The 24,107-nt window shown below is 35.7% G+C and overlaps 1 protein-coding gene across 1 annotated transcript in view; it reads left to right on the top strand.

The window, feature by feature from the left end:
- The window catches only part of CDC73 (cell division cycle 73), a 129,955-nt gene extending 106,376 nt beyond the window's left edge, over positions 1–23,579 (top strand). The window contains exons 14-17 of the mRNA XM_001167188.7: positions 3,022–3,183; positions 6,454–6,554; positions 19,931–20,072; positions 20,884–23,579. Coding sequence (XP_001167188.1) covers positions 3,022–3,183; positions 6,454–6,554; positions 19,931–20,072; positions 20,884–20,920 — 442 coding nt within the window. The 3' untranslated portion in view covers positions 20,921–23,579. The remainder of the gene's footprint in view (positions 1–3,021; positions 3,184–6,453; positions 6,555–19,930; positions 20,073–20,883) is intronic.
- The last annotated feature ends 528 nt before the right edge of the window (positions 23,580–24,107 follow it).

The following is a 24,107-nucleotide window of genomic DNA, read 5'->3' as shown; positions in this document are numbered from 1 at the left end:
TTCTTCAAAACTCATCTATTTGTGCATTTCACTGTATGTAAATTTTATGTCAATAAAAATGTTGTATATTCAAAAATACACTAAAATGAAGCAGTGGAGTGCAGATTTGATGTTTGAATTCTTCCGCATTAGAGGAATGACATTCCCATTCTTTTTTTTTTTTTTTTTTTTCTCCTGAGGCAGAGTCTCACTCTGTCCCCCAGGCTGGAGGGCAGTGGCGTGATCTCGGCTTGCTGCAACCTCTGCCTTCTGAGATCAAGTGATTTTCCTGCCTCGGCCTCCAGAGTAGCTGGGATTACAAGTGCATGCCACCACACCTAGCCAATTTTTGTATATTTAGTAGAGACGGGATTTCACCATGTTGGCCAGACGTCTCGAACCCCTGACCTCAAATGATCCACCCACCTTGGCCCCCCAAAGTGCTGGGATTACAGGCATAAGCCACTGCACCTCGCCCTAATCCCGTATTTTTTTTTTTTTTTTGCAAAGCAACAACCAGGTGCTTTATGGAACCTAAAAATGGAAGATAGCAATAGTAGATGAACCTATTTTGCCTGAGATACATATGAAACAATTGCCTATCACACACCCAGCAGTGCAGCCCAAGCCAGAAGAAATAACCAGTTTTCTGGAGGGATGATGACTGTGATTTATGTAGAATATCATAGTTTAATTGGCGGTAGTTTTTTCCTTTCATAGTGGTACAATATAATGGTGTAGCTCACAATCATTGTGTCTTAGATTTGATGAACTGCAGTAGGGTGAACAGGTAAAATTATATTGACTCTGTGGAATACTAATCTTTTTAGTAGACTTAACTTTAGGGAAGAGGTCATAAGATCTATCCTTATGTTTTCAAATGAGATCCTTGCTGAAAAGTGTTTTGAAATAAAGCCTTTTTTATTGCTAATAGAGATGACTAATTCTAAGAAAATACGTAGATATAATCAGAAATTAACATGCTACAGCATCTAAAAATTCTAGGACGGTGGTTAATTGTAAAAACCACGTTAATGTTTCTGAGCTTTTATAAAACATATCAACCAATGTGTAGACCTGCAAAAGTTGAAATAGGTGTATAATAGACTTTTTATTAGTTTGGTATTGTAATAGATCACTCATTTGTATGTATTTTGCATTCTAGTCATATGATTATAAGTAATTTTGTTTATAAGTTTATAAGTAATTTTGTACAAGTAAATTTAAACTTTAACACCATGTTAAAATTTCAGAAGCCAGAAAAGAGGGAGATGCAGTCTTATATTTAACAACTTAAACAGTTTAAATCCCATGTAGTTATAGACTGAGATAAAACAAAGCATTTCTCTTGGCAGTAGAATCCCTTTGTTCTCTGTGTGTGGAACATAAGTTCAAGAGGGCAGGGACTGTGTTTTGTACAACTATGTATATTATAAAACTTATAGCACAATATATTGCACATACTATTAAAACATTTTTGTTGTGGCTTTTTATTAGAATGCAATTTCAAACAATGCACACATATTAAATTTTCTAAATAATGTGTTTCATTATTCAAAGTATTAGTACTGTCTGGCATTTTCTAAGTGAGCTTGATTAATAAATAAACCAAATGCCATAGGAAGCAAATGATTATCTGGGGGAAATTTTTAAATGATATAGAAATCTTAACTTTTTAACCAAATGTAAAATGGATGTGAGAACAATCAGCTCAGAAGCAAAGTTCAGTATCATCATTATCACCATGAACTAAAAACTTTCTAGACAATAAAATTAGTATTATGTGATGAATCCAATATGTGGAATTGAAGTTTTTCAGAGAACTCTAATTAGTGCACGTTCTCCTGTGCTTTTTGGTCCTTTCACCCTTTCATCTCTTTTAAACTTTAGAAGCAGAATGATACTCTCAATATATTGATTGTATTCCCTCCATTTTATTGGAGAGACTAGATCATAGTTAATAAAATATGTTATTGGACTGTTAGGATTATGTATATATTTAGAAAATAAGACTTTTAAAATACTTTGTGAACACTAGCAAATTTTACAGGTGGTAATAGCTATCCAGATTGCTAAGTTATTTTTAAGAATATCTGTCTTGAGAATGGATCCACATAAGTAAGTTGATAAATGCCACTAGTTGATAATAATAGCAGGTTATCAGCATGCACTGATTTAATTTTCATACTTTAAAATTTTCAAGGCTACTCTGAAGTTTGATGGTATTTTTGTAATTTTGCTGAAGCATAAAATCTTAAAAAAAAAAAAGTTTTATGAAGCTCCTGGATAGGCTAAGTCGTAAAGAAGCCTACTAGCCACAACAACTTTTTCATTTCAAATGACCTTTTGATTTCTAATAAAATTCCTCTTTATCATGAAGTTTTCCTCTAATAGAATTTGAGAAATTAAGTATTAGTGTGGAAAATGCTAAGTGCTAGTTGAATGAATATAAATTGTGTGGTGTTACACACACACACACACACACACACACCCACCCACCCACCCACACACCCCCACACACACACCCAACTTAGGGCCTGAGTGAGCTTGAGTTCTATTTGGTATACAGAGGAAAGACCTATACACTCCATGATCTGTACTTGCAGAGCAGGTTTATTTAAAAACAAACATCTTTAGTTTAAAACTAATTAATGTTTAAAAAATTATTTCAGACCGGGCGTGGTGGCTCATGCCTGTAATCTCAGCACTTTGGGAGGCCGAGGCGGGTGGATCACAAGGTCAGCAGTTCGAGACCAGCCTGACCAACATGGTGAAACCCCGTCTCTACTAAAAATACAAAAAAATTAGCTGGGCGTGGTGGCGGGCACCTGTAATCCCAGCAACTTGGGAGGCTGAGGCAGGAGAATCGCTTGAAACTGGAAGGTGGAGGTTGCAGCGAGCCAAGATTGCACCACTGCACTCTAGCCTGGGCAATAAGAAAAAACTGTGTCTCAAAAAAAAAAAAATTTCAAATTATAGTTTATCTTCCCATTTTCGTCACGTGGAATACATTGACTTTTTCTCATCTCTGTTTTTTCAAAGATTTGTCCCATCAGATGAAAAGAAGAAACAAGGTTGTCAACGAGAAAATGAAACTCTAATACAAAGAAGAAAAGACCAGATGCAACCAGGGGGCACTGCAATTAGTGTTACAGTACCTTATAGAGTAGTAGACCAGCCCCTTAAACTTATGCCTCAAGACTGGTAAGATAGTCTATATATATATATATCTTTTCACAGGTGTTGAACCCAAGAGAATGAATGTTGTTATTGCCGTTGATGACGTTGCTTTTTAAGAGATGGGGTCTCACTATGTTGCCTAGGCAGAACTTGAACTCCTGGGCTCTGTCAGTCATCCTGCCTCAGGCTCCCAAATAGCTAGGACTACAGGTGCATGCCACTGCACCTGGCAGCCTATATTTTTTAAATATTCGTTTGTTTTCTGTATATTGTTGGTTGTTTTTTCTCATGTGAGCAATTATCAAATTTTATCATGGGTTCTAAATAGAAACTGTCTTTGAAAAGTGTGTTGATGTATATTTACTTTGGTCATCAATAATGTTAACATTGTAATAATTCCTCAATAACTTTATATTTTGGATAAGTAAACTTGATTTTACTTATAAGAAGAAACATTCCAACTTCTGGAAAACCCAGTGTAAAAAATTCTTTCCACTTGTTCATTTGTTCTGGATCAGCTTGTAGAACCCAGCAAATTAGGCTAATGTAAGGTATTCTATGTTTAGATTTTTGGTTTGGAGAATTTCAATTTTCTGGTAAGAAAAAAATGAAGGCATATTTTATTGTAAGGGAATAATGTAATAAAAATAGGAATAGCTCTTTTATCATGGTTTAACACTTTTATTGAATTTAAATGTCCTTTAACAAAATATTAAGCTGTTTATAATATAAAGTGCCTATAAATTTAGACACACAAATTACCTTATTTCTTTAACTGGGAGTAAAAGTTGAGTATATATCCGTGATACAGAGAACGCAACACATGGCACATTAGATGAATTTACCTTTGAAGTACTTGTTAGTTTTCAGGCATTAAGAAGTCAAGGCATTGAGAATATTAATATTAAAAATTTTCTTAAGAAAATTGCAACCAGGGGGCACTGCAATTAATTAGTGTCACAGTATCTTATAGAGTAGTAGACCAGCCCCTTAAACTTATGCCTCAAGACTGGTAGGATAATTCTCTCTTTCTCTCTCTCTCTCATATATATATATATGTATTTTTTTAAAATTATAATTCTTCTCTGGTACCTAATAGATACTTTGAGTAATATAGAAAATGAGTAAGATGAGAATTTCAGATATCAAGCTTAAAACCAAGTAGGAAAGTTATATCACTTGTATTTTATGTTTGCAGTGTATTTGCAGAAATAATACAGTGTATACAAATCTCATCACTATGCTGTAAAATACTGCTTGTGTATATTAGTTAGGGTCTCCAGCCATTGAAGCCTCCAGCATTTTCCCTACTTCCTTATTTTCCTTTTCCTTTAATTGTCCTTCCAAGAATTCATGGGGAATAACATTTTTATTCTGCTTCCGTGCTGATGCTATGAGATCCAGTAGAATATAAGTGACCTCTGTCCAGCAAAATCCCTTTGCTTTGGCAGGCATCTTGGGCTTTCAACTGTTGTAAGTTACATCATAAAACTGAAAGAGGCCGGGCGCGGTGGCTCACGCCTGTAATCCCAGCACTTTGGGAAGCCGAGGCGGGCGGATCACGAGGTCAGGAGATCGAGACCATCCTGGCTAACACAGTGAAACCCCGTCTCTACTAAAAATACAAAAAATTAGCCGGGCGTGGTAGCGGGCGCCTGTAGTCCCAGCTACTCGGGAGGCTGAGGCAGGAGAATGGCGTGAACCCGGGAGGCGGAGCTTGCAGTGAGCCGAGATCGCGCCACTGCACTCCAGCCTGGGCGACAGAGCGAGACTCCGTCTCAAAAAAAAAAAAAAAAAAAAAAAAAAAAAAAAAACTGAAAGATTATTTAATAGTGTGCTGCATTGCCAAAGATGATTTTGACAGTTTGAGGCATGTATCCCATGAAAGGGGAAATTTTTTAACTTAAGATTTAATTTTAGTCTCAGAGATTTTTTTTTAATTTTTTTATTTTATTATTATTATACTTTAAGTTTTAGGGAGATTTTGAGCAGGTTGAGAACTTTAAGCTGGCAGTTTTTAATAGTTGTAGGTCTTTGCTTGAATAGAAGGTAACCCTGGTTTAATGTTTTTTTGTATGTCTGCAGTCTTCATTAATTGCAGTGGTTATCAAAGTGTGGTCTGCAGACCTCAGGTCATTCCTAAGACCCTTTCACAGAGTTGCAAGGTCAAAACTGTTTTCATAATAATACTGAGATGGCTATTCTCATGATTTATCTGCCCTTAAATAGGAACAGTAGCATACCCAGTGCCCTAGCATAGTAATTTATTCTCCTCCTTCTCTTCTTCTCTTCTTCCTTTTCTCTGTACTTCTACCTTCCTCCTTTCTCTTCTCCAACATGCCCATGCACTTGTTTCTTCATTTATACAATGAGGTTTCTAATAGTGTCCAGTGACGTCATTGGATTGTTTTGAAGATTAAATGTGTTAACATCATAAGTAACGCATAAAGTCCTTAAAATGGCACTTGACACATAGTAAATGCTCAATAAATGCTACTAATGTTAACCATTATTGCTGATAATGTTGTTGTTTTGTTCCCACCGCTTTAGTTATTGGCTTTAACTGTTTATGGCAGTACTTCTTATAATTTCTCAATTCAATTAAGTATTTTATAAAATAATGAAATTTGAGGGCCTACAAAGAAGTTTGTTCTTTCTAGGAAAACTGGGTTGTTTGGTTGGGAAAAAAATGCTTTAAAAACTACTTATAAATTTAGGGTGAATGAAACAGTTGTAAAACAATTGCAAAAATTATAAAAGTCTAAATGGTTTCTATACTCAGATTACTTCCTAAGTAATCACAAGAACTCAGATAAGGCCCTGGGACCTCGTAAAATGGTTGATGAGTTCCTATAATGTAATATTTTTAGTTAAAGTAAAATATTTAAGATGTGTTTGAATTTTAAATGATTTTTTAAACAACTTTTTTGATTAATAGTTATCAACCACTATTCCCTATTACATTGGAAAAGTGGGCCACTACTCTAATTAACAGAAGGGAACAGAAAGGGCAAACAAGATTACATACGAGTATTGTCCATTGAATTATGTTTAAAAGACTTAGGTGTAAAAACCAGTTACATGAGAAGTATAACAATCATTAATACATTCTAATGGCAATATCATATTGAAAAGGTGGTAAGTACTGTATTTGCTTCATGGAAGGATTGATAAGATTCTATCACATGAATGCTTATGGGACTGTTGCCTAAGGGATTTATAGTAGCTAAAGCTCAAGTTTGAAATAATCTCCGTCTGTCCCCTACCTCCCCCCACCCACTTTTCTACTTGTAGGGACCGCGTTGTAGCCGTTTTTGTGCAGGGTCCTGCATGGCAGTTCAAAGGTTGGCCATGGCTTTTGCCTGATGGATCACCAGTTGATATATTTGCTAAAAGTAAGATTCTCTTTGTATTTACTGTATCCAGTATAGAAATGTTCTCACTTTATTTAAGAGAAACAGTCATATAGTTCTGCGCATATGATGTGTATGTCAAAAGATTGCTGTTAAGTAACATATGTTAATGTTTAAGCATCTGTGACATATTTTTAAAAGCTTTGTATATTAATACTTTCTGTGTAGGTATATCTGAAAGTGAATATTGCCTATCCCACAACATTACTAATTATTTTTAGATCACTTAAAAATCATTGGCCAGACACAGTGGCTCACACCTGTAATCTCAGCACTTTGGGAAGCTGAGGCAGGTGGATCACCTTAGGTCGGGAGGTCGAGACCAGCCTAACCAACATGATGAAACCCTGTCTCTACTAAAAATACAAAATTAGCCGGGCATGGTGGTGCACACCTGTAATCCCAGCTACTCGGGAGACTGAGGCAGGAGAATCGCTTGAACCCGGGAGGCGGAGTTTGCAGTGAGCCGAGATCACTTCAGCCTGGGCAACAAGAGCGAAACTCCGTCTCAATAGAAAAAAAAAATTAATACTGTTGCATGTCCATAGATTTTGATTAAAATTGATGCCAGTTTTTTTTTTTTTTTTAGACGGAGTCTGGCTCTGTCGCCCAGGCTGGATTGCAGTGGCGCGATCTCAGCTCACTGCAAGCTCTGCCTCCCGGGTTCACGCCATTCTCCTGCCTCAACCTCCTGAGTAGCTAGGACTACAGGCGTCCGCCACCACGCCCGGCTAATTTTTTGTATTTTTAGTAGAGAGGGGGCTTCACTGTATTAGCCAGGATGGTTTCAATCTCCTGACCTTGTGATCTACCCATTAGTTATTATGAATGTCAATTGTACAATTCTGAAATGTCTTATGTTTTTAGCAGCCCCAGTTTTTGTTAGTGGTACCATCATTTTTCCTTAGAAAATACCCAAGCTTGAAAGTTTTAGTCATTTGTTCTTCTGTTACCTTCATTCATTAAAAAAAAAAGAATTCTAATATTACTGACTGTAGGAAATTGGTCAGAGTGGTGGGAGAAATAGAAAAAAGATGCAAACCTTCTTGGAAGGCTGGGAGGTTTTGCAAAAGCTTTGAAAGATAATTTGGCTGAAGTCAACTGGATTCTCTTACCCGGAGCCTGATAGCAAAGATTAGATAACCTGGGGATGTAAAGAAATTGATCTAGATAAGTTAGTTTACTTAGGCCTCCTGGAACGTGGCCTTTAATCAACCGCAGGAGTCGGGAGGTAGGGGTGGCGGGTTGGAGGTGGCGTGGTGGGGTGGCGAGGCAGTGGTGACCACGTTAATTACCCACAAGTGTGTTGACTCAAAGCCTTTGTCATTAAATCTGTAATAAAAAGATGCTGGCATGTCAGGGCTGTGGCTGCTGTGACTCTTTACGGCATCCTCCTCGACGTCTGTGAGTGGCCTAGTCCCCTAGCTGCACGTCCAGGAAAAAACCTGTGTCTGCGTACATTTTCCTTCTGTCGTTCGGCCAGGATCTGTAGGTTGGGCCCGGCAACTGACATTATGATAGCTTTTTATGTTATTTCTGAAACTTGAGTGATACACAGAGTTGGTAAATGGAAAGTTAAATAAAAAGGGAATGAGAATTTTAATGAAAGTAAAATGTCAACGAGAATTCTTTTTTACCTACTTGCTTGCCTTGTTGAATAATGTTTCAACAAAAAATGATTAGGATGTCTGTAAGATATAAATGTTGTATGAAATTCATTAAGAATATAAAGTTTTAATTTTTGTTCAAATTTAGTCTTCTGAAATTTAGATAAGAATTTAGAGAATTTTCTTTTAACAATCATCAGTGATTTACTTTCATGAACTGTTCTTTCTCTTTCACCTGTTCCTTCTATTCTGACTCCTTTTTCTCAGCGTTTAAGAATACTCTTTCCCCTTCCTTCTTAAACAACAAAACAAAACCCTTACCGTTGACCTCACCCTTTCCCCTAGCTTCTTCTTTTTCCTTTTATAGCTACACTTTGGAAAGAATTGTCTCTACCAACTCATTTTCTGTTCATATCCCCTGTAGTCTGGCTCTTGCTCTGTACTAAAGCTGTTTTCACTGAAGTCACCAGTGACTCAAATATTGGATACTGTTAACTTATCAGAATTTGATTCTGTTGACTCCTTTACTCCTTTTTAAGTTACTTTCCAAGTACCTGTTACACTTTGTCTCAGATTTTCTTGCTACTTTTCCTCTGGTTATCAACTGGAGTGGACCCTTCAATATCATGCAGTTGAAAACTCCCATATAACTTTTGACTTAGCCCAAACATACATACTAATAGCCTACTGTTGACTGGATGCCTTAACTGATAACATAAACAGTCGATTAACAAATATTTTACATGTTAGCATTGTATACTGTATTCTTATGATAAAGTAAGTAGAGAAAAAGAAAACGTTAAGAAAATCGTAAGAAAGAGAAAATACATTTACTGTTCATTAAGTGGGAGTGGGTTATCATAAAGGTCTTCATCTTCATTGTCTTCACATTGAGTAGGTTGAGGAGGAGGAAGGGTTAGTCTTGCTGTCCCAGGTGGCAGAGGTGGAAGAAAATCCATGTATAAATGAACCCACTCAATTGGAACTTGTATTGTTCAAGGATCAAATGTATATGGTTATGTCCCTATTTCTCTTCTCCCATAATTCTAAATACCCTCTCAAGAAGATCTCATAGCTTTCAATTACCATTTATATTCCCTCATTCTAAAAATTATGTCTCTAGCTCAATATTCTGGACCTATATACCTCACTCACTATGAGATAACTTCTCTGTGATATCTCATTGGTACATCAAACTCAACCTTTTCCAAATGGAATTGATGGTTTTACTCTCTTTCTTGTTCCTCAAACTATTTCTTATTATCTGTTAGTCCTTTTCAGTAATTTGCCTAAGCCAGAAACTTGGGAGTATATTATCTTAGCTCTTGGTTGATCTTTCTGCTTTCACTCTTCTGGCTTCCAGTTGTTTTCTCCATCAGATTACACTGTACAGCATTGGGGGAAAACTGAGGGTATTTGGGAGCATCTCTGTGGGCCTTGATAGAAAATTGTATTATATTTTGTTAATGTTGCATAATTATAATGAAATACATCGTTTGAGAGAAGATTAAATACTGATTTGCATAAAATTGCCAAATAAAATCTTTACAAATTTAGAATAAGTTTAAGCTGATATCTGGATATATTTTAGATATGTTATACTTGACGTGGCTATATTTATTTGTTGGTTGACATTTAAAATTTTTTTTTGTTGATACATAATATTTGTACATATTTATGGTGTACATGTGATATTTTGTTACATGGATAGAATGTGTAATGATCGAGTCAGTATTTAGGGTATGTATCACCTTGAGTGTTTATTATTTCTGTGTTTTGGGAACATTTCAAGTCATCTCTTCTAGCTGTTTAGAAATATATAATACATTATTGTTAAGTATAGCCTCCTACTCTGCTTTTGAACATTAGAATTTATTCCTTTGTACAGCTGTTCACCATGGCATATGTTTAACTGTGTAACAATCCTGCACATGTACCCCAGAACTTAAAAGTTAGAAATTAAAAAAAGAATTTATTTCTTCTACCTGTATGTTTGTACACATTAATCAACCACCTTTCATCCCTCTCCTTCCCTCCTGCCACACACATACACACACCCTTCCAACCCTCTAGTATCTTATCATTTTACTGTCTACCTCCATGAGATCAACTTTTAACGTTCCCACATAAAAGTGAGAACATAGGAAAATTTGTCTTTCTGTGCCTGGTTTCTTTCACTTAATAGAAGGACCTTCCAGTTCTGTCCATGTCGCCTTGCCACAGATGACAGGATTTCATTCTTTTTTATGGCCACACAGTATTTCAGTGTGTATATATACTACATTTTCTTTATTCATCTGTTGATGGATTTAGGTTGATTCCAGATCTTGACTGTTGTGAATAGTGCTACAGTAAACAAGGGGTGCAAGTATCCCTTTGATAAACTGATTTTCTTTCCTTTTGAAAAATACCCAGTAGTAGGATTGCTGGATCATCCAGTAGTTCTGTTTTTAGTTTTGAGAAATCTTCATACTGTTTGCCATAGTGGCTCTACTAACTTATATTTCCACCAACAGTGTAGGAGTTCCCTTTTCTCTGCATCCTTGCCAGCATCTGTTATTCTGTTTTTAGTAATAACCCTTCTAATTGGGGTAAGATGATATTTCATCACGGTTTTGATCTGCACTTCCCTGATGGTTAGTGATGTTGAACATTTTTTCATATATTTGTTCGCCATTTATTTGTATGTTACCTTTTGAGAAATTTCTGTTCATGTCCTTTGCCCACTTTTTAATGGGATTTTTTTTAATTGTTGAGTTTCTTGCATATTAGTCCCTTGTTGGAAGAATAGTTTGCAAATATTTTCTCCCATTCAACAGGTTGTTCTTCACATTGTTTATTGTTTCCATTGCTGTACAGAAACTTTTTACTTTAATATAATCCCATCTATTTTTGTTGCCTGTGCTTTTGAGGTCTTAGCCATAAAGTCCTTGCCTCGACCAGTGTCCCGAAGCAGTTCTCCAATGTTTTTCTGTGTTCTCTTGTATTCCACTCAGTTTCTGTGACATCATTATTTTGAATTCTTTTTCTGATATTTCCTAAGTTTATTTTTCATTGGGATCTGTAGCTGGAGAATTATTATTATTTTTTTTTTTGGAGGTATCATAATTTCTTACTTTTTCTGTTTCTTGTGTCCTGTGTTGATATCTGCACATCTGGTATAAACATTGCTTCTTCTAGTTTTTTGAATTTGCTTTTTTAGGGGAGGACTTTTCCCGAAGATGTACCTATGATTTTGATTGGGTGGGGCACTTTGGCTTTGGTTCTTCATACTGGCTGTGTAATTTCTTACCTATAAACAGCGTCAGTGGTGTCTGTGGTTTCCTCAGTGGCTTAAGGTTTGCTTGTTAGTGGAGGGTGTGGTGAAGTTTTGCTGGGGTCAGTGACATCAGGCAGGCTATTCCTTGGGCCCCAGTGGTGGCAGCAGCAGGCTGAACCTGCCTGTTTTTGAGTCCCAAGGCCACGTATGCTGGCACCTGTGCTAGTAAGTCCAGACATCATCTTGGGTGCCAGCAGTGGCAGTGGTGAGCCTGGAGGGTGAGCAGGTCAAGTTTCTGGGCAGTGGGCAATGGCAGTAGCAGTGAAGGGGCAACCTCTGGCTCCCCAGAGGTCCACACTGTTACCGATTGTGGCTTTGATGGGCTGGACAGGACAGTGTGCAGGCCCACAGGGGGTGTGTGCGGGTGGGTAACAGTTGTGGTGGTAGTGGCAGGTTGGTTGGGCGTGTCTTCTGCCCCTGGGAAAAGTGCTCAGGTGCCAACAGTGGAGGATGTTGCAGGGCTACCCTCAGGCCCCAAAATGTGTGCTCAGGCACTGCTAGGGTGGCAGAAGGGGAGGACAGAGCCCAGCCAAGTTGGCCTGTCCTCAGGCCTCCAGGTCGCAGGCAGGGGTGGGGTGTTCTTCAGGTCCTTGGCAGCGTGCTACCAGCACTTGGGTCCTGCTGCTGGGGAGAGCAGCGTTGTTTTCAGTGGCAACGGCCAGTAAGCAGGCATCTGGGGCATGTGAGCTTCCGCCAGTTGGTGGCTGTGATTGGGAGAATCTGTCCTCAGGGTGCTTTTAAATACATGACTGTTGGAGTTGTGGGGTCACTGCCAGTGGCTTGCACTTAGGTATCATCGTCTGCAGGTTTGCAGGGGTTGGGGGGCTGTCTTCAGGTGCTTCCCCCACCCCGACTTAGGGTGTAAGGACTCTTGGGCCCCAGGGTAGGATGCAGTCTGGTGGGGGCCGAGCCCTCAAAATGGCGCTGTGCTGCATGCAGCTGCTTAGGGCATGTGTAGGACCCAAGCATGAACCTCCTATCTGGAGCATCTTGTGGTCTCTAGGCAGCTGTCTGTGTTGGTGTCAGGACCCCTGAGGGTCATGTGGCTCTCCCCTGGCTAGGATTGCAGGAGTCTGAGGTGGGAATGTGGACCATTAGGGGTCTCTCACCCTTATCTCACTGGTGAGCCCATCCTGGCTTCCCTTCTCCTTCCTTGCCTTAGGTGTTTCTGCTCACTTTATCTGTTGAATTCCAGTGCACTCTCTTAGATCACCTATTCAAAGTGTGATTATCTACTCACTGTTTTGGTTCTTTTTGTTTGTTGACCCTCCTGGTAACTTACAGAAGGTGGTTCTTCTTTTTGGAGGAGGCAGGTGCCAGATGCCTCTAGTTAGCTATCTTGAAGCCGCTCTCAAGATATTTTTAATGATAAATGTCTTCAAATTATTGCTAGCTACCATTGAAAAAATATTTTTATTTAATAATCTTCTGTATTATCCCTTTATCATTTGTCATGTGATCAGTATATCTAAATATTATTTAAAAGGGCACCTCTTTGATCTCTTTTGCTTTGTTGCTTTCCCCAAAAAATGTTGGCAGCATTCATGAAGTTTGCAAAAACAAGCAATTCTGAGTTGTGTGAAATATTTTGCAGTTGTAATTCATTGTGCTGCAGTAAAACTGGCTTCTTACAAAATAACTTTATTTCTTTTTCTTCTTCTTCTTCTTTTTTTTTTTTTGGAGATGGAGTCTTGCTCTGTTGCCCAGGCTGGAGTGCAGTGGTGCAATCTCGGCTCCCTGCAACCCCCAGGTTCAAGCAGTTCCCCTGCCTCAGCCTCCTGAGTAGCTGGGATTACAGGCCCTCGCCACCATGCCTGGCTAATTTTTGTATTTGTAGTAGAGACGGGATTTCATCATGTTGGTCTGGTCTCAAACTCCTGACCTCAGGATCCGCTCTCCTTGGCCTCCCAAAGTGCTGGGATTACAGGCGTGAGCCACCGTGCCCAGCTTACTTCTTGTTTTTAACTTCCAGAGGCTTAAAAACTTTTAATACTTTTTCTGAATAGGAAAGTTTTTTTTAATGATAATATGTTGGTGTAAGTTTGTTTCGCATCATTGCTTCATGCGAATAAAGTATGAGTGAAACTTTATATGTTTTTAAAAATTAGTGACTTACACTTTTTGGACTCTAGTATCCTAGCTTTAAATTTAAAAGTTGTCTATTCTGGTGGAAAAATAAATATCAATAAAGATGAAATCTGTTGAAATTATTAAAGAAGACTGTAGGCCATTATGGCTTCAGTTTGATCATTTTAAAAAATGTAACTTAGATGCATTCTGAAGAATGATTAGCAAATAGTTGAACAAGTTAGAAAAGCAACACCTAAGCAGAATGGAAATGATTAAAATGTTGATTTACACTGAATGCATGAGTTTTAAATTTTTTTAATTGACAAATTTACTTTACACATATGAATACTACTTTGAAAGTAAGTTTCTTGAATGTTATTACATGTAGCCCCTTTAATGAATTTGTTTGATTAAATTCAAAATGAATAATTTATGTCTGATGAAGAGACTTTTATTTATAAAAGCAAATAAATTAGAAATAAGTTTATTTTTCTGGACACAAATTATTCATTTTAAATGTTTATTAAGAATTGAATCTTGATTAGTTGTTAACATCAAAAGCCGATATGCTAGCAAGCAATATGAAACAAGCAATCCATAAAATAGCTATCAGAAAAAACTTTAAAAGTCAATTGTTTTCTCTTTAAAACCTCTTATACCAGGTTGATACTGATCATAATCATATGCTAGTGAAAAAGTAAAAAATTGGGGGGAAAAAGCTTAACATTTGTACATGCACATGCAAAACAAAAGCTCCCTTGATAATAAAGGAATTGCAGATATAATGATAAACTAGCTGGGATGATTCAACTTGATTATTAAGGAGAGAAAAAGATTGTAAATCATTATTTTATAACCTACCTGTTTTTAGTACAACTAGTTGGGAAATTTTGCCCTAGATTATATCATCTGCCGAACAATCCAGAGTTGTCTTTTTAAAATGGCAATCATATAATTTCACCTTCTTCTTGTAAACTTTCCAGTGGCTTACTATCACATGTGGAATAAAAATCAGATTTTTTACACTGTAGCTGAGAATGTATATATAGGCTATTGCCTACAAAGAAAGTTAAACTGAAGCTGATTGTGGTGGTATGTGCCTGCAGTCCCAGCTGCTGGAGAGGTTGGGCCAGGAGGGTCACTTGAGCCCAGAAGTTTGAGGCCCTGGCCTACATAGTGAGACCCTGTCTCAAACTGACCAACCAACCAAACAAACAAAGTAGCAAGTGTAACGTTTTTTAACATTTTTCAAAAAAATTATTCTTCAACATAGGACATTCCGTGCTTGCTTCCGTCTTGGAATCTTTGTGTCAGCTGTTCCTTCTGCCTAAAATCTTCCTCTCCCAAATCTTTGCAAGACTTGTTTTTTCAATTACCTGCTTCTAGATAATCTTGAGAACCCCTCTCTAAATACTATTGACAAAAACCTTCCACACGTGTATTATGTCCTTATTCTGCCTTACTTTTCCTCAGTAGCATTTATACTACCTGAGTATTGTATATTTATCTGTTAAACTGTTGACTCTTAGAATATAAACTCCCTTAGGGTGGAGACTTTGTCTTGGTCACTATGTGCCTTTAGTGCCTACAATAATGCATAATGTGTAGTAGACAATGTATGTTAGATATATCTTTGATTATAATTTTTTAGTTTAACTTTTTAAATTGCCATATAATTGTACATATTTATGGGATACATAGTGATATTTTGATACATACAATGTATAGTTATCAGATTATCATAATTAGCATAGCTATCATCTCAAATGTTTATCATTCTTTGTTTTGGGAATAGTCAGTTTCCTCCTTCTAGCTATTTGAAACTATGTATTATTGTTAACTATAATCCTATAGTGGTGTGGAACACTCGAACTTATTTCTTCTATCCAGTCATAACAAATCTCTCTGTATTCCCCCTACCCCCTACTCTTCCCAGCCAATAGTATTTTCTGTTGCACTTTTTACTTCTATGAGTTCAACTTTTTTTTAGCTTCTACATATGAGAGAGAACTTGTGGTGTTTAACTTTATGTTTGTGGCTTGTTTCACTTAACATAATGTCCTCCATTTCCATCCATGTTGCCACAAATGACAGGATTTCATTTTTTTTTATGGCCGAATAGTATTTTATTGTGTACATGTATGCCACATTTTCTTTATCCATTTATCTGTTGTTGGACCCTTAGGTTGATTACATATCTTTGCTGTTGTGAATAGTACTGTGAATAGAATGCATTAAACGTGGGGGTGCAGATATCTCTTCAGTATACTCATTTCCTTTCATTTGGATAAATGCCCATTAATGAGGTTGCTGGATCATATGGTAGTTCTCTTGGTAGTTTTTTGAGAACTCTAGACTATTCTCCATAGTGGCTCTACTAGTTTATATTCCCACCAACAATGTATAAGAGTTGCCCTTTCTCCACATCCTCTAGAGCATTTGGTATTTTCTTGTCTTTTGTATAATAGCCATCCCAACTGGAGTGAGATGATACCTCATTGTGGTTTTGATTTGGATTTCCTGACGATTAGTGACATTGAGCATATTTTAATATATTTGTTGACTATTTTTGTGTCTTCTTTTGAGAAATGTCTGTTTAGATCATTTCCACATTATAAAATCTGATTTTTTATGCTTTGAAATTTTTAAGTTTCTAGTATATTCTGATTATTAATCCCCTGTCAGATGAGTAATTTGCAGATATTTTCTCCCATTCTTTAGGTTGTCTTTTCACTCTGTTGGTTGTTTCCTTTACTGTGCAGAAGCTTTTTAGTTTGATATAATCTCATTTGTTTATTTTTGTTTTTGTTGTCAGTGCTTTTATTCATAAAGCCTTTTCCCAGACCAGTGTCCTGAAGTGTTTTCTCTATGTTTTCTTCTAGTAATTTTATAATTTGGGGTCTTATATTTAGGTCTTGAGTTGATTTTGTATGGGGTGAGAGGTAGGAATCTAGTTTCATTCTTCTGTATATAGAGATATACAGTTTTCCCTGCATCATTTATTGAAGACTGTCTTTTCCCCAGTGGAAGTTAAATTGTTCTTGTTTGCAGATGCCATGATCTTATATTTAGAAAAACCTGAAGACTTTACCAAAAATACTCTTAGAACTGGTAAATGAATTCAGTAAAATTTCAGGATACAGAATCATCATACAAAAACCACTAGCACTGTGGTACATGAACAGTGAACTAGCTGAAAAAGAAATCAAGAAGGCAATCCCATTTATAGTAGCTATCAAAAAAACCACCAAAATTCCTAGCAGTTTTTTTCTCTTCATCATTTCTTAACAAATTTTGTTAGTTTTCATTCCCCACTTTTCTCTTGCCACCCATATATATTCTGTTCTATTGAAGAAAAATCTCTTTATCCTCTAGCTTAATAAATTATAATTATTCTCTACTAAATACTTTGCAGTGATTGTCCATGTCACTTAAATATTATAAAAACTACTTAATATGGCCTGCAAGCCTAACATTTTTCTGAACCTCTGTGCTATATATATCCCTTCCCTACATTATTTTGCACGATGCAGTTCTATTAACTTTCTCTAGTTTCTAGACTAATCCATTTTCTCTTTCAGCATGATCAGCTTATTCACTAGGTCACTTTTGTTCTGTGCTCGCTTAATTCGTACTTGGCCTTTAGATCTTAGGTTAGACATCAGTGCCTTTGCAAGGTTTTTGACTGAATTTGTGCGTGTAAGGTACAAGGCATAGCTTGTTTTGTGCTTTGCTTTATCATGCTTTGCAGAATTTTTTTTGTGAACAAATTGGTTTGTGGCAACCTTGTGTGTTGATAAGTCTATTGGCACCATTTGTCCAACAGTGTGTGTCTCTTTCGTATTGGTGATTTTTACAATATTTCAAACTTTCATTATTTTTATATCTGTTATGGTGATATGGGACTAGTGATCTTTGATGTTACTATTAAAATTGTTTTGGGCACCACAAACCACACCCATATAAGATGGCAAACTTAGATTGATAACTGTTGTTCTGACTGCCCCACTGACCAGTTAGTCCCTCATCTCTCTCTCTCTCTTCAGGCCTATCTTTTTCCTGAGACACAGCAGTATTGAAATTAAGCCTATTAATAACCCTACAGTGACCTCCAGGTGTTTAAATGAAAGGAAGAGTTGCACATCTCTCATTTTAAACCAAAAGTTAGACATGATTAAGCTTAGTAAGGAAGGCATGTCAAAAGCTGAGACAGGCCAAAAGCTAGGTCTATTATGCCAAACAGCTAAGTTGTGAATGCAAAAGAAAACTTCTTCAGGGAAGTTAAAAGTGCTACTCCAGTCGACACACAAATAATAAGAAAGCAAAACAACCTTATTGCTGATATGGGGAAAGCTTGATTGGTATGGAAAGCAGATCAAACCAGCCATAATATTCTGCTAAGCCAAAGCCTGATCCTGAGCAGTGCCCTAACTCTCTTCAGTTCTGTGAAGGCTGAGAGAGGAGAGAATTCTGCAGAAGAAAAGTTAGAAGGTAGCAGTAGATGGTTCATGGATTTAAGGAAGTAAGCCATCTCTATAACATAAAAGTGTAAGGTGAAGCAGCAAGTGCTGATAAAGAAGCTGCAGCAAGTTATCCAGAAGATACAGTGAATATTATTGATGAAGTTGACTACACTAAACAACACATTTTCATCGTAGATGAAACAGCCTGTTATTGGAAGAAGATCCATCTGGTACTTTTATAGTTGCAGAGAAGGCTGTGCTTTGGCTCCAAAACTTCAGAGGACAGACTGACTCTTTTGTTAGGGGCTAATACAGATGGGGACTTTGAGTTGCAACCAGTGGTCACTTAACATTCTAAATATCCTAGGGCTGCTAAGAATTATGCTAAGTCTACTCTGCCTGTGCTTTAGAAATTGAACAAAAAAGCATGAATGACAACAGTGTTTACAGCAGGGTTCAGTGAATATTTTAAGGCCACTGTTGAGACCTACTGCTCAGAAATAAAGATTCCTTTCAAAATATTCGTGCTGATTGACAATGTACCTAGTCATGCAAGAGCTCTGATGAAGGTGTTCAAGGAGATGAATGTTGTTTTCATGATTACTAACACATCTATTCCTTAGCCCATAGATCAAGGAGTGATTTAGACTTTTCAAGATTTATTATTTAAGAAATAAATTTTGTAAGGCTTTAGCTGCTATAGATAGTGATTCCTCTGATGGATCAGGGAACAGTAAATTGAAACTTTTTAATTTAATAAGATTTACCATTCTAGATGCCATTAAGAACATTTGTGATTAATAGGAGGAAGTCAAAATATTAACATAACCAGAAGTTTAGAAGAAGTTGATTCCTACCTTCATGGTTCATAGATGACTTTGAGGGGTTCAAGACTTCAGTGGAGGAAATAAAGATAGGGTGTGGAAATAGCAAGTAAACTAGCATTAGAAGTGGAGCTTGAAGATGTGACTGAATTGCTGCACACTCATGCTGGAACTTGAATGGATGAGGAGTTCCTTCTTACAGATGAGCAAAGAAAGTGGTTTTTTTGAGATAGAATTCATTCCAGTGAGCACTTTCGTGAAGATGCCATAAACGTTGTTGAAATGACAACAAAGGATTTAGAACATGACATAAATATAGTAAAGCGGCAGAGTTTGAGAGGATTAACTCCAATTTTAAAGGAAGTTCTTCTGTAAGTAAAATGCTGTCAAATATTATCACATACTGTAGAGAAATCTTCTGTGAAAGGCAGAGTCAATCAGTGCAGCAAACTTCATTGTTGTCTTATTTTCAGAAATCGCTACAGCCACCCTAACCTTCATCAACCACCACACCCTGTTCAGTCAACAGCCATCAACATTGAGGCATAATCCTACACCAGCAAAAACAATTAGGACTTGCTAAAGGCTCAGATGATTGTTAGCATTTTTTAGCAAGAAAGTACATTTTAATTAGGGGATGTACATTGTTTTTTAGACATAATGCTATTGCACACGTAATATAGACTGTGATACAGTGTTAACGTAACTTTTATAATAATGCAATGAGGTACCAGGAAATATGCGTAACTCATTTTATTATGATACTTTATTGCGGTGGTCTGGAACTGAACCCACAATATCTCCAAGGTATGGTTGCACTCTTATGTTTCTGTGATAACGTACCAACCTTATAGTCTTTCTTACTGTCCTTCACTAGACTATATGCATTTTACCTTACCTTATTCCTCATTTTAGTGTCCAGTGGCTGGCGTGTATAAACCCTGAATGTTTTTAAAGATAATATTTTAAAAGATCACTTTAGTTATAATACGGCTTCAGTTGGTGGAAGAAAGAAATTTTTTTCTTTTTTTTTATTTTGAGTAAAAATGATAACTTCTCTCCACCCTCTCTATAGTTAAAGCCTTCCATCTGAAGTATGATGAAGTTCGTCTGGATCCAAATGTTCAGAAATGGGATGTAACAGTATTAGAACTCAGCTATCACAAACGTCATTTGGATAGACCAGTGTTCTTACGGTTTTGGGAAACATTGGACAGGTAATTCCGATTCTAAAATATGCTTGTGTGTGTTTTATTGTAATTTTTCTGTCTCAGTTAAATTTTAAGTTCCATAGAGTTGTCAGTCTTATTCCCTAATTCCCTTCTTTCATCATTAACTTGATGCTTATCTTCAGTACATAATTAACAATTTTTTATTGTATAATTACTTTAGTTGGAGAGTTTAATATAGCCTGATAGAAGTAACACTAAACTGAGTCAGAAGACTTAGACTTATAGTCTTGGTTTTGTAATCTGTCTCTAATTATCTGTGTGACCTTTTTGAACCTTATTTTCTATCCAAGGAACTTTGGATTAAGAGAACCCTGTGTTTTTTGCAAGTACTGAAAGATCTATGATTCTAGATTTATTTGTGTTACGGATGGTTCACAAAAGGAAATGATTTTTTAAAATTTATTTTAATTACTAGTATAGTGTTCATAAAGCCCTTTACACTAATAACAGTTTTGTAATCGGCAAATTTAAGAACAGCCTATGATCACAGTAAATACCACTGAATCGGTTCTCTTTGAGGTATGCTCCTTAAAATCTGTAACATTTTTGGTGCAAGTCTCTCATATCTGTGAAACATATATTATTTTAGCTAGAAGCTCTTAGATTATATTACTTAATAAGAGGAGTGTTATTTCTAGCTTATTCCAGAAGTCTTTATATTTCCAGTTTTCTAGAAAACAGCATTTTATTCTGTTGATTTTAAGTTTTAAGAAATGTCAACTTGTTTTTACATGCATTATTCTAAAAATTCTAAAATTCCTATAGTCATTATAACCTACCATAATATTTTTTTCAGGTACATGGTAAAGCATAAATCCCACTTGAGATTCTGAATTATTTGGCTCCTCCATTTCTGGAAATTGAGACTCAAGCTTTATGAATTTATCAAGAACTTAAAAATGAAGAAGGTCACAGATTGATCTTTTATAAGACCTTATTTGATGCTTTGTGCTTCAAGGAGATGATGCCTGTCATCCATATAAGCAAACTTTTTGGCTTACAACTATTTTTTTAATATTAGCCTTCTAGTCTGTAATGGAAATTGTATATTTTGATAGAAGTTTTTTCTCCATTGGTTAAATTAGCATTACTTAAAATTTGTTTCTTTAGAAAATAAATGCAGGTTATAAATGTGTGTATATTTAGAGATTATAAGGCTCTCTGAGCCATCTTCTGATTTTTCATTGCTCTATAATTCTTTTTACTGAAAATACTATGTTATGAATGGTATTAAATTTTAGTCTCTGGAACATCCAAAACCAAGCAAAGGGATGTGACTATTTTGAATGAATCAGAATGTCAACTTGTATGTACACTATATCTACACTTACTCATTATTTAAAAAGAATAATGAAAAATCTAGATCAATTCTTCAATTTGATTCAACTGTTCAGCCTTTTCAAGATTTCTTTATTTACAAATGATTACATTTAAATGAATGTACATTCTTCTCACTGACTTTGGTGATTTTGAAACCTAGAATGATGTGTTTCTATCTGTAATATCTTTCCATTTGAAAAAAATCTCAAAACACAGATTAAAACCACAATAGGCTGTAGTATTTTTTATTTTGGGAGCCAGAGTATGATTTGGGGGAAGAATATGTATCAGCCCTATTGCAGTATAACTTTAAGCTCCTTTTCTCTTTAGTCCACTTTTGATTCTAATTTTTATGATATAGGATTTTGAATCTTCTATTTTAGGCTTGTCAGTCTTGGAGTTCTTATCTTCCATTATCCCTAAATATTGATAAACTCCCAGGCACCAAAGAAAACATTTGCTTAATTGTCTGAAAAGAAACGAGAAAAACACTGGTATTTTTATGTCTGTATTCAATATGGTATAAAATATAAAAACTATATTTTAACTTAGTGAAATATTTTACTATTTCTCTACTTCAGACAAAATGTTGCATCCAAGGTACATCAAGTGACCATTTGCCTTGAACCTTGATTTCACTTTGTTTTTTTTTTTTCCTTAAAGGCAACTAGGAAGCTTTACTTTCCTAAAGTGTTTTTGCCATTGGAATTTTTGCTGATCACAGTCTTATGTCATTTTTTTCTCTGTTTTTATTCCTAGCAATTTTCTCCTAGGTTAACATATTTTTGGTGAACGTTTAGGCCTTCCATAGGTATTAAGCTGACATTATCTAGCTTCTTAATGAAATTTAACACTGTCACAAAAATGAGAAGTTATTATTTTTTAAGTGATCACATAGTTCATACCACTAGTAACTAGAAAAGATATTTATTCACATGATATTTACAAGGCTCTTCAGAAGGGAACAGTCAGCATTTTAAATTACTAGATTTTAGCATACTTACAAGGTTTGAACAGATTCTACCCCTATTTTCCTCCCTTTTTAGTGTCTTCTTTCCTTAAAGATAAAAGAAAACTCAAATTTGTTTACATTAGGCTTTCTTAGCATATAAATATATTTCCAAAATAAATTACATGTTGTGTAAACTTTCTCCATGATGAAATAGTCAAGGACCAGAATCTGTAATATTTTTATGTAAGATTACTTGTCAAGACTACTACAAGTCAATATGAACTACCTTCCCATAAAGATTTTTGGTATTTGTACTTATTTATGAACTTTACTTGAGACAGAATATGGTTAAAATTAGGAACATCTACTTTGAATGAGGTTTATTTTTCCATTTTGAATTTGCCTTATCTATATTCAAAGGCTTATGGAAATACTGTAAAGGAACATTAGGAAAAGGACAAATATGCTATAACCATCTATCTTAAAATCAGACCCTTAGTATAAGCACCTCTTTTTCTTTTTCTCTTTGCCAATTTAGTCTCTTATTTAGGTCCATGTAATTAATTTCATTCCATTATTTTTTAGCTGTTTATTCTAAAAAACAAAAAATTTCAGCCACTCCCATTTATTCTCCCATGACATGGTCCTATATAGCAGCACTTAACACAGTGCCTTGCACATAGTAGGCATTCAGTAAATACTTACATGCATGAATGAATAATGTATTTTCAGTGTAACAAATTTATTATAAAAGTGTAGTTTGACTCTTCTTGGTCTTGGAGTTTGAGAGTACAGAATTACAGGGAATGAAGAGAGGTATAAGTAGATATTTTAATGGAAATGAAGTATAAATTAATAACTTGACTTACCCCTCCATAAGTTACTGCTAACTGGAGATACCCTTGTATGCCCAACCTGTAAAGGAAAAAGTTCTATTTCTATACTTATAGGACATTCTTCTCAGTCAAGGAACAGTAAGAAATATGTAGGTTTCAATCAGTTGCTCTCAACCCTGACTGCATTTTAGAATCATTTGGAGAGTTTTAAAAAATATCCATGCCTGAATCTTGATTCCCATTTTCATGTAATTTGAGACAAGACCTGGTCATCAGTATTTTTTTTAAAGTTCTCCAGGTAATTTGAATGTGCAGGAAGGATTCAGAATCACTGGTTTAATTTGTTATTGAAAACAGTACCAGTATTAAATGTGTTTCCTCTTCCTTCTTTTCTGTATGTATGTGTGGTTTTTGATTTTTTGTTGTTGTTGTTGTTTTGTAGCCACCCTTTGCACTAGACCATCCCTGTTATTGGTGGTATTGGCCTATATTCCCATTGACAAATGCAATTTTTAATTATTTATTTAATATAGGAGTATTTTACTGTTGAATATTTAAACAATGTTTAATGTATTTCATTATTAACTAGTATTATAGTTTGTTTTTTTCCCATGTCTCCATAACTTTTACTAACATTTGTTTTTAGCAGCACAACAGTAATCCATATAGAAACAACTAATTCATAATGAGGAAAATCTCATAATTTTTAAGGCAGAAAGAAGTATTAATTTTTGATCTGCCATGTAGAATGAGACAAATACAGTTTGCTTATGAAAGGAAAGTGGCATACTTTTAAATTGGTCTACACAGAAAAGTAAAACTAAACTATTCATTTAAATAAGATTCATTATCTAATAAATATTGAGGGAATATTTTTCCTAAATAAAAATTTTTCTGACTGCTAACAAAAAT

Source organism: Pan troglodytes, chromosome 1, assembly GCF_028858775.2.
Source record: "Pan troglodytes isolate AG18354 chromosome 1, NHGRI_mPanTro3-v2.0_pri, whole genome shotgun sequence".
In the NCBI taxonomy this organism is placed as follows: Eukaryota; Metazoa; Chordata; class Mammalia; order Primates; family Hominidae; genus Pan; species Pan troglodytes.
Note: the sequence above shows the minus strand (reverse complement) of the source record. Positions and strands in the feature narration are given on the sequence as shown.